The sequence below is a fragment of the Drosophila kikkawai genome, chromosome X, assembly GCF_030179895.1.
Source record: "Drosophila kikkawai strain 14028-0561.14 chromosome X, DkikHiC1v2, whole genome shotgun sequence".
NCBI classification, from domain to species: domain Eukaryota; kingdom Metazoa; phylum Arthropoda; class Insecta; order Diptera; family Drosophilidae; genus Drosophila; species Drosophila kikkawai.
Window position 1 is genome coordinate 23,224,751 of NC_091733.1, and position 12,251 is coordinate 23,237,001.

Sequence of the window (12,251 nt, forward strand, 5' to 3'; positions counted from 1 at the left end):
ACGCCAAAAGACCAAAATATTACATATAAATCAAGGCGCAATATTTAAATTAAAACTAGTAAAATATAATTAATGAATAATTTAATTCGTTTAATTAAAATGAACATTTTTTATGAAAATTTTCACCTTTCAACCCTTTTCATTTTATTAAATAAATGAAAATAGTAAATTATTTTCGCCAGTTGTAAAAAGTTTTTTATTTCATATCATATTTTAGTTTAAAATATATATATGCATATATAAAACCTTTGCAATTTTCGCCTAAAACTACACAATAAACTTAACATAGCGCATTCTATTCTTCTGTCATTTTGCTTCAGTTTCTTTTCCCCGCAAAAAAAAGTGTATATGTCTCGAAACGCTTCCGATAAAAATCTACAAACTATTATTATGAAAGACTCAAAAGCAATATTTATTATTATTATATTATTATCGGCGTTTCTCAGTTTCATGCAAAAATATGATTTTCTTCCTGTATTTCTCATCTCTTTGCTTTTTTAGGGGGAAATTCCTTCTCGTTTAGTGATGCAACTATTTATAAATAAGAGCTAGGTATTAAATTAAAGTTTAAAATTAGGAAAAAAAATTAATTTCTTTTTTTTTGCAGAAAAATAAACAAGGAAAATCTCATTCTTTTTTCGCGTGTGTGTGTGATGGAAAAGCAAAAAAGATAAAATTAAGAAAAGGGTTTTGGATTTGATTGTCTTTTTTCTTTTCGTCAGTTATTTTCTGCCATGCGATTCGAGTTGTGATCATTGATTAATCCATGTTTATGATAGTTTTTTTTTTTTGGGGGGGACAGGGACGGGGATTCGGAGGGGAAATGGGTCAAGGAGTCGGGTCAATCACAGAACTACCAAAGGGTCGGGGCTGGGGGGACGCGGCTCTGTCCTGGTCTTGAGTTTCAACTAAGTAGAATGATTTGTGCTAAATAAAAATAATAATCCAAACAAGGATATCCGGGGTGTCGGGTGTCTGGGGTGTCTCTGGGTTTCCAAAAAGTCACGTCAAGGCTATGTCTGGGTTTGGGGCAGGGTATACATCATTGGGGTCGGTCGTCATCAGGCGGATCCCGCGAGACTCAATTACTTGGCACGGTCATGCTTGGAGGGCTCCACCTGCTTGGCAAACTCGCTCATCACATCCTTGTAAATCACTGGATCGAGATTGCGGCCCAGCATATAGATGAGCCACCAGTCGCCAATGTCCAGTTTCCGCGATAGCGAGCGACAAATCTCCATGGGAATCATGCGATTGCGAGCATTCAGCAGACGAGGCCTGAATTTTGGCATAAAGATGATGCAGGCGCTGTAGGAAAACACGAAAAATTATAGAAAAACAGGCCGCAGTACACACAAGATCTAAACATACCGGAAGACCATCAGTCCAATGAGCAGGACGAGCAAAATCCAGAACCAAAACCAAATGAACACGTACGTCTTCTCGTTGACAATGTTCAGCGGCAGGATGCAGAGGGAGTCGTGCTTCTGCAGTGATCCGGAGGCACCATACTTGTGGAAGGTGCACTTGGTGACCCTGGGGAAGACATAGACCATGGGATCTACTCGCTGCTCCTGCGGCACATCCGACAGCTTCATGATATTGGTGCCGTACGAAAGGAATTCGCCATCGAAGAAGCGATTCATCAGATACATTTGCACAATGATGTTCACGCAGCAGAGAACCTCGCAGGCCCAGTACCGAATAGCATACAGCTTGTGGCGCTACAAGAACATGTTTTATAGGATCTATTGGGTTTTTAGAATCATTTAGAAACACCCACCTTTACGTGCTTGATCAGATAGTCCAGCAGGGCATCGCGCTTGGCCTCCTTTTCCTCGCGAGTGCAGATGGTGATGTTCAGTCCCATCACAATCATGCGCATGAGGCCGCCTTCGAATTTGTTCCACAGGAACTTGGGCGTATAGCAAGCCATCGCCTGGAACAAGGTCAAGAGAAAGTAAAGGGATTAGGGGGCTTATAAGGATAAATGCAAAAGAAATCTATGTCTTCTACATGAAGGTTTGAAAATTTTAATATTTATCCATAATTTTATTTAATTTCTGATTTAGTTTTTGATAAAGAAATCTTGTCTTCATTTCAACAAACACTTTTATTGAAATAAGTCGCCGCAATATATCGACACATTCTTGTGTGTTGATCTTGTGTTGTCGCAATTGCTGCCTCGTTGTTGTAATTGCCACCGTTGTGTTTGCTATTTAGCAAGTCATTAATTATATTTGGTATTTCACAAGTCCGAGCACTAAGTGCCGCCAGTGTTTCACTTGAATATGTATACGTCACTTGGGCAATACGTTGACCCAACCAGATCACATCAAGCCCAGCTCCAGTCCCATTCCCATAACTATTCCCATCCCACGATCAGGAAAAAGATCACGTTTAAAAATGGGTTAAAGAAAGGTCTTGTAAAATATTATACAAATTATTTTGTAATTAAAATTAATAAGCTTGGAAAAAGCTTTTTTTTTACAAAGCAAAATGATAAACAGTTCATGGGGTAATTATTACAAGAAATATTTATTTCTTTCACTGTGCCATATAGCACTCCCCTATATCTCCCTATACGTATATATATCCGCACATGCCACGCTCTCAATTGAACTTAATTGGAGCGATTGTCGTTGCGTTGAAGAATCGAGAGCACTACTTCAGAGCCCAGCAAAAAGTTGCGTGGCTTTTTATTCAAAGCGAAAAGATTAATCACAAGATTACAAAAGATAAATGAAAAATAAAAAAATAATAATAAATATAGTACTATATATAAGAATTAAATGAATAAATTTTTAAAGAGATCAGAAAATAAAAAGGGGGAATCTCACCTGGAAGAAGAGCACAAAGCACACCCACTGGTAGTAGGTGTAGTACTTCTTGGCATCCTCATCACCAAAATCATTGGCCACACCAGGATGGGCAACCTCTCGGCCAACCTGGAAAAATAGAAGAGAATATAAGTTTAAAATATTAAAAATATTATTTACATTTTTAAAAATTAAAGAACTAAAAATATTTAAAGGAAACAAGCTAAAATTAAATTATATATAATATATTCCATGCAAACATTTTAGTATAATATTTTATTATATATAGTAGTTCCCTAGACCTTTTCCCTAAACCTTTTGCTATCAATCCTGGCAAGACTTTATATATTTATTTATTTATTTTTTGTGAAACCTATAAGCGAATTCACTTAGTGCTTCTGCGGGGGTAACTTGATCGTTGATCGGCACACTAACTGCCAAAAACAAAAAAGTTTTCCACGAAATCGTACAAATATATACGGAAAGGAGGGAGGAGGCGGGAAGAAAGGGAGTTGGAGACTGTTTCCTGCCCTTCTCACAATATGAAATATGAGAGCTTGCAGCCTGTGGAGCAGACAGAATGCACTGCAAAAAATAAGAATTTATAAATAAAACACTACAGAAATATTTAAGAGCTTTTTGAGTATGTCTGGGGAATTTCTAATCAAGATTTAAGATTTGTAAAAACTATCAAGGGAGCCCCAAAAAAAACTTGCTTTTTCCTGTTTTGTGGAAATAAATCATTTTGATTTAAAAATAATTTCTTCAATAGGGAATTCAATTCGGGGCTTTATTTTGTAATATTTTATTTCGTTTTTTTGTATGTTTTTTGGTATATTTTGTTGTATTTTTTGTTGTATATGTTTTATTTGATTTCTTCATGTGCAAACGGTTTGTACAAATCGCTGCCGCTGCTTGGCCCGCAGCTGGAAAGAGGAATATTATTAAGAAGACCGACTACGCCCAGTTTATAATTGCTTTATAGGCCTGAACCGGGCACAAATGATGTGTGTACTACACATGAGCTATATGTTATGCCTCTGCCCCTGTCGGACGTGTCTCGTGTACAAAAGAAGGTCTCTTCTTGACAGGCACACCAACAAAAAAAATACCCAAAAGAATTTAAAAAAGTAAAACGAAAAGGGTTTCTAAGAGGAATCCCAGAGATTGAAATGGAAAGGAAATAGGTGAGCTTTGTTTAATGAAGATTTCCTGAGAAGATTTCATTGAATTTGTAGCTTGAGCTGCCAACAAAATATATAAAAAATTAAACAAATATAGACAGCGAAACACTAGCTTATTTTTGTATAATTTAGAGAACTCGGGTAATATTTAAAGAGCCAAATAAATCATTAAGAGCAGGCTTCGGTGAGTAATAAACTTGTTGAGATCAATAACCATAAAATATTTAAAATGTTTTATAACTAAATAATGCAAAAAATATGTGAATATATATTTGAAACCCCTCTCTCACCTGTCTGCGAAAGGCATCCGGCATGGTAAAGGTGCTGTGGATCCAGCAAAAGGTATTGACCACATGCGGTGGCACACCGTTGACAATGCAGCTAATCGGCTGGCCCACATACTGGGTGGCGGTGATGATCAGGCTGCAGGTGAGCAGCAGCACCGTGGTGAAGGAGTTGTGCAGACGGAAGACGGCATTGTCCGTCTGAATGTCCTGCCACTTGAGGTAGCTCTTAAGGCTACCCAGCAACTTGTACATCTTGTCAGGATATCAGGGATCGGGATTGGGAACTCGGGATCTCCGGATTAGCTCCTCTCAGGCAGTGTTCGGTTGGGACAGAGATAGAGATAGAGAGTGTTAAGCAATGCTAGTTCTTAGCTTTAACTTCCTCTTGCCGGTTCGGGTCTTGTTTCGGTTCCTGCTCTCCTTCAGCCTTCGATGCATATCAACTGCAAAGTAAAAGAAACACGTTAATTAGCTCAAATTTATTATAAATTTATTCTAAATAATAATATGTAAGGGCTGTATTCACACGATCTGCTCCATCAGATAGGTTTAATTTAATTTCTGTGTTGGAAACAAAGCAAATACAAGCTGCTATCTGCCAGTATCTGTGAAGTACATGGCGCTGATTGGAAAACAAGCGACGACGACGACGATGACACCTCCTCCACGGCACAGTTTGAAGTTCGCCGAGGCATCATTTTGTGCTGAGCAAGGAGCAGCTTCTGATTGATAAATGTGCAGGGCAAGCGAGTATTTTTGGCATAAATCAACATCAACTAATAGAATCTTGAGACGGTTTCAATTTCAATTAAAGCCACATTTCGCAGAGCGGAGCTAGATCGATCTCTCTCTCTCTTTCTCAGCTGGGTGAAAAAAAAAATTGATGCGCCATTTAAGTAACCAATTGGCATTTGCTCCACTTGCCTGCTGTGTGGCCCGTTGGATTCCGAGACCGAGACTGAGACTGAGCCACAAACCGAGACCGTGTTCGAGTCCCCAGTCTGAGGCTTGTCTCTGTCCGTCCCGGGAGAAACGACACACAGAGTATATCTCCCAGCATCTGGGGGCAATGCACTCCTCTCTCTATCTCTTTGCCTCTCTCTGTGTCTCGCTTCCCAGCGATCCCAGCGATCTCTGTGCAACGCATTTGACCCAGGCGCCACTGGGAACCCCGTCTCAATTATGTTAAATCGTTACGGATTCTTTGACACCGAGGTGTTCTATTCTTTCCACTTATACTACCTCGGACAGGCAATTGTTTATCAATCAAAAATATATTTATATATATGTCAGGGCAATATCGATTTATTGTATGCTTATTTGGCTGAAACTGTTATCAATTATTTTAAGAATTAAAAGATTTCTAAAATAAATTTGATTTTAAAAATATTTTTTAATATGTAGTAGTAGGGTTTCGTCCCTCTTTAATATCAAGTTTCATTGAAAAATCACTGAAATATCGAAACTATCGATAATGAGATACCCAGACTTCTTGTAGATTATTCAATAATTTTTAAAATAAAGTTAATATGAAAAACGTTATGTATAAGTTTCATTATAGAAATAAAAACAACTCAAGTTTTAAATGTCTCATTGTGCTGTACTGTACCTAGACTTGTTATCGATAAATTCGATAATTCAGCGATTTTTATTCATATAGTGTATCCAACAGTTTCTTTTTCTAATCCGTAATGGGTATCTAGCTAATTGTTAAGACATTCTATGCCTATTTGAAACAGGTAAAGTTATTTTGTAAAATCCAACAACATTCCTTTAGTTCTCATAAAAAAGGCATTCAGCCGAAACTCAAATGCTGCATTGTCGGCATTCCCATTAAGTGCCTCTAAACAAAAACAAAAAGCTTCTCAAGCGAGCTGCATTTGCACTTGACTAGGCCGGCCGCCTCTTAACCCCTCTCTCTTAACCCATTCCGTACATAAATTGCCTCCTTCCTGGGCCCAAAAGCCCAGCTGTTATGCGCTTCCTCAACGCTCCGTTGGCTCCGCTGACAATGGCCCACACCGCCTACCGCCCACCGCATGCATCCCTCCCCTCTCTACAGCCCTCCGTCACTTTACTCTTCATATACACATATGTGTATATATGTATGTATATGTTTTCCCCCCACACATGCTGGCTGCCATTTGTTGTGTTGCTGATTTTCCTTCATTTTGCCAGGCATTTTCATTGCCAAGGCCATGGAACTGTGGACGGACTGCCAGCAAGTGTTGCCTGCCCATCATCCAGTAGTTGATTTTGGCGCGAATTTTGTTGAAATTTAGCTGTGCAAATTGTCACTCGTCGCCAGGTGTGGAAATGGCACAGAAAATGAGGGGGGTCCAAGCTAGGTGTCAGTTAAACCAATTGTTTTTAGAAAAAGGTCACCACAATTGCATTCAAACGTGCTTTTAAACCGGCTTTGTAGTCGTTAGTTCTACATTCCCTGCCGTTTTCCTAATGTAAAATTTTATATTTGTATTAAGGGGAATATATATAACAGAGAGCTGAGTGTTTCCTTTAACTATACTAGGCTATAATAAATATTTAAGTTACCTTCAAAGTATACAAGAAAGTAAGCTAAGGGTTAAGAGTTTATTGTAAGCTAAGTTAAGTTTTGTTGCCTAAAAAAATTTTAACAAATTATACAGAAATAGAAAAGTTGTATTAAAAAATATAAAATACAAAGGTTAATCTTGTTAGCCATTTTCAACAGGACAAAACTAGAACTTTAACCCAAGAAATATCTCATAAAGAAACGATCTTTACTTATACCTTTAAAAAAAAGTTAACAAAACTTAAAGATATTATTTCGAATATATCGTATTCTGAATCTCTGTCATAGCTATTAATTAGAGTTAAAATTAAACAAGAAAGCGTTTGTTTTTAACACTTCTCCCACCTGGGATCTTCCCAGATTATTTTCTTGCTGCCTTTGCAATGCTTTCACATTTTTAGCGGCTGTTTCATTTGGCAAATAAATTAAGCACGCTCGCTGTTGTTGTCACCTGTGTGTGCTTTTAATTTTTATTTATTTTATTTTTTTTTTTTTGCTTGTGTCTGCTGTTTAGTGTTGTTTGCACACACTTTGTTGCTGCTGCTGCTGCTGCTCATGTCGGGTCTTTTAAAAGCTTTAACATGCTTAACCTTAACATGAATGCAAACAGCGCACGAGAACTGCAATTGCAATTGCAATGCCAGTTGCATTCGGAATCTGTGCTTTATTTATTTTTGTAATTTTTTTCTTTTTGTATTTAGTGCTAGAAGTTGTGACGTCAGACTGACTGACTGACTTAATTGCATTCGCTGCCTGTACGAGTTGTACTCCCAAAGAGCTGGGTTTTATTCATTTTCATTAGGGTTTGGTTTGGGTTTTGTTTTGTTATTTGGTTAGCAGCTGGTCACCGGAGCGGAAGTCGCCCTTCGGGGTGTGTTACGTGCTAGCGATGGCATTTCTCAGAAAGCACGACTCACGACGGCCACTCAGGAAATGCCAAACAGCAAAGATCACTTGCCAAAAGGTGAGTTGGTCTTCTAAATAGAACATAGTCTATATTAATTTATGTGAAATATTCCAATGAAATTAAAAAGGTGCTTAAAAAATAATGGCCTAAAATCTATATAAAATAAAAAGGAACATATTAAAGCCTATTAAGCCTTTTTTCTAGTCCAATATATACTATCGCCTCACGTTGGCATCTCTGGCACTCCTATGTACGCGACAGCTGGCCCAAAAAACAAAGCTGCCGGGTCGGTCATCCCATTCCATCTAGTAGTAACTTTGCATGCAGTCGCTGGGGAGGATGGCTGAGGAGGATCAGGCCCTGCAGAGAAGCGGAGAAACCGCAAAGTAGCGTGCACTTAATGGGGATACTCAGGGTGGTGGTGTATGTGTACTCGGAAAAGGGAAATGGAGAAAGCGAGGTAGTAGTTAGTAGTGGCTTCCACGTCTCCTTCACGGAGAATTCTTCTCGTCGATTTGGTTGGGCACTCTGATTGGAGACACATGCTCGAAAACAATGAGTGGCTACTGTTTCTGCGTCACCTAAATTGACCATTTCCGCTTGGAGGGGGGAAGAATGTGTGTGGCTGGGGAACGGCAGAGAGGGGCCTCCGGCTTGGGGAGATGTCTTTGAAAGGGGAGAGATGGGATGCCATAGATGTCGCCGAACCCGACAACACTCCAGACTTCTAAGGTAAGCCGATGCACCGTAAGAAACGATCAATCATACAATTTCTTAGTTCAAATCAAAATGTTATATATAAAATATTTGCTTTGTTTAATATTTATATTTCAAATTATATAAATATTTTTGATTCAAATTAAGATCAGTTAAAAAAAAATTTACCAGTTACCAATCTTTATTTCCTGTGTAGACGGAAAACAAAAAATGATGACGCTCCAAGAGATTCATTGGAAATAATAGTGGAAACGATGAAAAGAGGGGAGCTAATAAGAGGAACATCAAAGCGGAAAATGTTTAGAAGAAACACAAGAAGCAGGAAGATCGGTGGAAAAAAGGGGGAAGCCCATTAAAACATTTGGGTGGGAAAAATATCAGCTCTCCGTGGGGAAGTAAAAAATGATTTCAAGGCGGTGACCAAGATGTTAATTGTAGGAACAGGATAGGAGAAAAAAATCAAATAAGAACCGGAAAGCTATTGAGATTGGGAAAATGGAAAAGGTGAGACAATTGCCGAGATGGTTAAGATTGGAAAATGAAGAATAAAGATAGATAAATAATAAGAAAGATTTTAGAAAAAAAGAAAGACCTTTGAGACCTGACCAGAAGAAAGGGAATCAAGGTGTTAACAAAGCCACAGAATACAAAAGAATCTTTGAAAACCCAATTAACTCTTGGTGTTTTTAGCCACCTTGAAGATATTTTTTAAATCATTAGATCCTGATAACAGAACATATACTCTAAAATGTATAAACCTAAACCTAATCTCTTGGTTTTACATAATATTTTTAGGCAAATCTTTTAGAAACTATAGGTCGTACGAATCTAAAGGATGCCAGTAAACTCTTGGTATTACACATTTATTATTACCAAAAGAATCTACATTTAATATGACATCAAAGATATCTTCAAAGAACAGAGTAGAATCTCTGGAATCCAAGACAGTAATTAATCAAAGATCTTTATAAAAGGTACAATACAGGAGAATATATATATGTAGCCCCGTAACCCTCGGTGATCACATGACCAATTGGCTCAAATGGCTGCTAATCAAGGTAATCAAAGTACCGCCTCAAGGCCTGACTTAGCGCGTCAATCCCGGGGGAGGGGGAGATTACGATTATACAACTAAATCCGCGCTAGTCGCTCGCTCTGTCCCGCTTCCTCCCACAGCGAAAGCTCGGCTCGAAAGCTCGTCGACAGCTTTCCGGTGGAGAATGCAGTTTCTTATTCTTATTCTTTGCCACGCTTGTTAATGTATTTTTTGTATTTTTTTTTGTTTAGAAATTATTATTTTTGTAGACTTACGCAGAATACCGTTTGTTGGCGCGTCTTCTCTTTATCGCCCTGCTCCTTGTAAGCTCGGCTTTGTTGTTGTTTATTCTTGAAATTGTAATTTTTGGTGTTGTCACAGCATGGCGCGCTCGTAGGTGTATGTGTACGTGTGTGTGTGTGCGAGCGAGTAAACGAGTAGAGTGTCTGTGTGAATGGTATTTGTTTGTGTTTGTTCCCGTCGCCTGCTTCTTCCTCTTCTTCTCCAGCTTCTCCTGCCTCCTCACCTTCTTGCTCCTCTCGGTTTTTGTGTGTTTTTCGAATCAGCTGCCAGGTGGCCGTAGAATTAGCATGGAACAGGTTCGCTACGGTTCTACGTTAGCCCTCCTCCAGATTATTTTCATTAAAAAACGCCCAGCGGAACGGGGTGGCAGGGTGGCGGGGAAAATCTCGAAATTAAACCGCGCACACAGCAAACTCAAATAACAAAAAAAAAAAAGCAAGGAGTTTTTTAGTCGTCACAATCAAAAAAACGAATTATATCGCGCAACAAATGCCGTTTGGCGAACGCAGCACAAAATTAATATTTTCCTCCGATTTCGGATCGTATATTGTTTCGGTTTCGGTGTTGTCTTTGATTTTTCCAGCTCCGTGTGCGTTTTCTCCGTTTTTTCGGTGTTTTTTCTGTTTTCGAGTCGCCGTCGCCGTCGACTGCCGCTTGGTTTTGGTTTCACATGCGCCCGACTCAAATCAAACTCAACGCTCGCCGCTCAGTGTTCAGTGCTCGGCGCTCGCGCTCTCTCTGCACTCCGCTCGCTTGAGCCGCTGTCGCTCTCGCTCACACACTTTGAGTGCGTTTGAGTCGCTCTCTCTCAGGCACTATCTCTTCTCATCTCCAGCCGCTCTTCCGCTCTATCTCTCCAACTCTCTCTCTCCCTCTCTCCCTGCTGAGTACGCTATATTTGTTTATTTAAACGAATTAAGCCTTAAATTAAACTGATCGCTAGCAATGAACTAAAATTGGAGCAGCAATTGCCCAGGAGAAATACATAACGTATACGTATTGTCCCATACGCCCCCCCCCCACATACACCCCCTCTTGAGCGCCCTTTTGTTACCTTTCCTTTTCTTGCCTGGCCGCTTTTTCGGGTTCCGCTTTTGTCCACTTATTTTCATTCTTTTTGGCCAAGTTTTCTTTTGTTTGGCTTTTTGGAGAAGTTAAGGTTATGGAAAAAGTCAGGGAAATCACGAAACTCCAAGTGCACAACCAGAAAAAGGCAGTTCTTGTACATTTTAATATATTTATTTATTTAAAATATACAGAAAACTCTTTGATCTACTTTTAAAAATGATAAATAATATATTTCTTTCGGTTTCTACAAGAAATACTCATGGAGGTGATCTCATCTTGAAATTTTTAAGATGCATTAATTAGAAAAAAACCTGATTTTGGAATAAGAAATCTAATAAATTAATATACGATATTTGGGGGGGGGGGGGGCAAACTTAGAAAGTTTCAAAGTTGATTATTAATTATATATTAAATATCTCTTAACTAAGATTGATAGCTTAAATGGATTGCCAAGAAAATATACTTTTAAGTATTACTTACAAAATAAGTTAAAAAACCTATAGTTGTTAATTTATTTTTATAGTAATAAATGGAAATCCTCAGATGCTTGAACTTAGGCTATAGTTTTTTAGATACTTTGTTATGAAAATTAAATTCTAGAGCTGATAATCCCCATATACCAAAGATTTTCCCTTGAGAAGTGCAAATCTCATTATATTTTTATTATCAAGCAATTGCAATTCTTCTAGCTTCAGCATATTCGATTCCCTGGATTCCCAAGATAGATCAGATTCCGATAGGAACGTGCTTCTTCTCGAAAACCGTCTGATATTGGATCCCCATTTGAGCTGACTCTTTCGGCGTGTGCGCATACTTTGTTCTGTCTGTCAGTCAGTCAGTCTTTGAGCCAGTTAGTCAATCGGTCAACCATTATGCCCCTCAATATGGGAGGCTCTCGAGTTACAGTTATACCATATGTATATTGGTTTATGCTATACATATGCACATATATCGGAGTGCGGAGAATGCTTGCCATTGCAACCGCATTTAAGCCCGATTCCAATCAAGTCGAGTTAAATCCCTTCCCGTCCCTTTTCTCGCCCCTTTGCAGGTTTTGTCTTACGTTTCTGCCAGTGACGGGTTTAAAGGGGGTTTTGGGGGTTAAGAAAATTAAAATTATTATCAAGTATAAGGATCACTGATCACAAGCTTAAATAAGTGCGATTTTTGGATTATGTGAAGCTGCAGAGGTAGTTAACAGCATCTTTCTCTGACTTGAACCTTAAAATAAATAAAGAAAAATGTATAAATTTATATTACTTTACCCCAAAAAAATATTTCTTGGCTCAGCCACTGCCTCCTGGCCCTAAAGAAATCGGTCGTGTCCCCATCTCCCCACCAGCATTTGTATCATGCGGCGAGTTCGTGTTGCCTTT

General features: G+C 38.7%; 1 protein-coding gene across 3 annotated transcripts; it reads right to left on the reverse strand.

Moving 5' to 3' along the window:
• Positions 1 to 169: 169 nt before the first annotated feature.
• Positions 170 to 10,473, reverse strand: ogre (optic ganglion reduced). 3 transcript variants are annotated; one of them, XM_070288182.1, is made up of 6 exons: positions 10,031 to 10,473; positions 4,294 to 4,733; positions 2,841 to 2,948; positions 1,784 to 1,939; positions 1,372 to 1,724; positions 170 to 1,308 (listed from the first exon to the last, which is right to left on the reverse strand). In XM_070288182.1, the coding sequence occupies exons 2-6, from the start codon at positions 4,540 to 4,542 to the stop codon at positions 1,086 to 1,088; spliced, it is 1,089 nt and encodes a 362-aa protein (XP_070144283.1). In that variant the 5' UTR covers positions 4,543 to 4,733; positions 10,031 to 10,473; the 3' UTR covers positions 170 to 1,085. The 3 variants fall into 3 exon arrangements, with proteins under 3 accessions (XP_070144283.1, XP_017022657.1, XP_070144284.1); XM_017167168.3 differs by having other exon boundaries at positions 9,780 to 10,473; XM_070288183.1 differs by lacking the exon at positions 10,031 to 10,473 and adding an exon at positions 5,215 to 5,279.
• Between the last annotated feature and the right edge of the window lie 1,778 nt (positions 10,474 to 12,251).

Excerpts from the sequence above, each read along its gene's own strand:
- ogre (XM_070288182.1), bottom strand. The coding sequence starts at position 4,542 with ATGTACAAGTTGCTGGGTAGCCTTAAGAGCTACCTCAAGTGGCAGGAC. Across the intron at positions 2,949-4,293 it reads CGGATGCCTTTCGCAGACAG|GTTGGCCGAGAGGTTGCCCA; the intron begins GTGAGAGAGGGG and ends CTATTTTTCCAG. Across the intron at positions 1,940-2,840 it reads GCTTTGTGCTCTTCTTCCAG|GCGATGGCTTGCTATACGCC; the intron begins GTGAGATTCCCC and ends ACCTTGTTCCAG.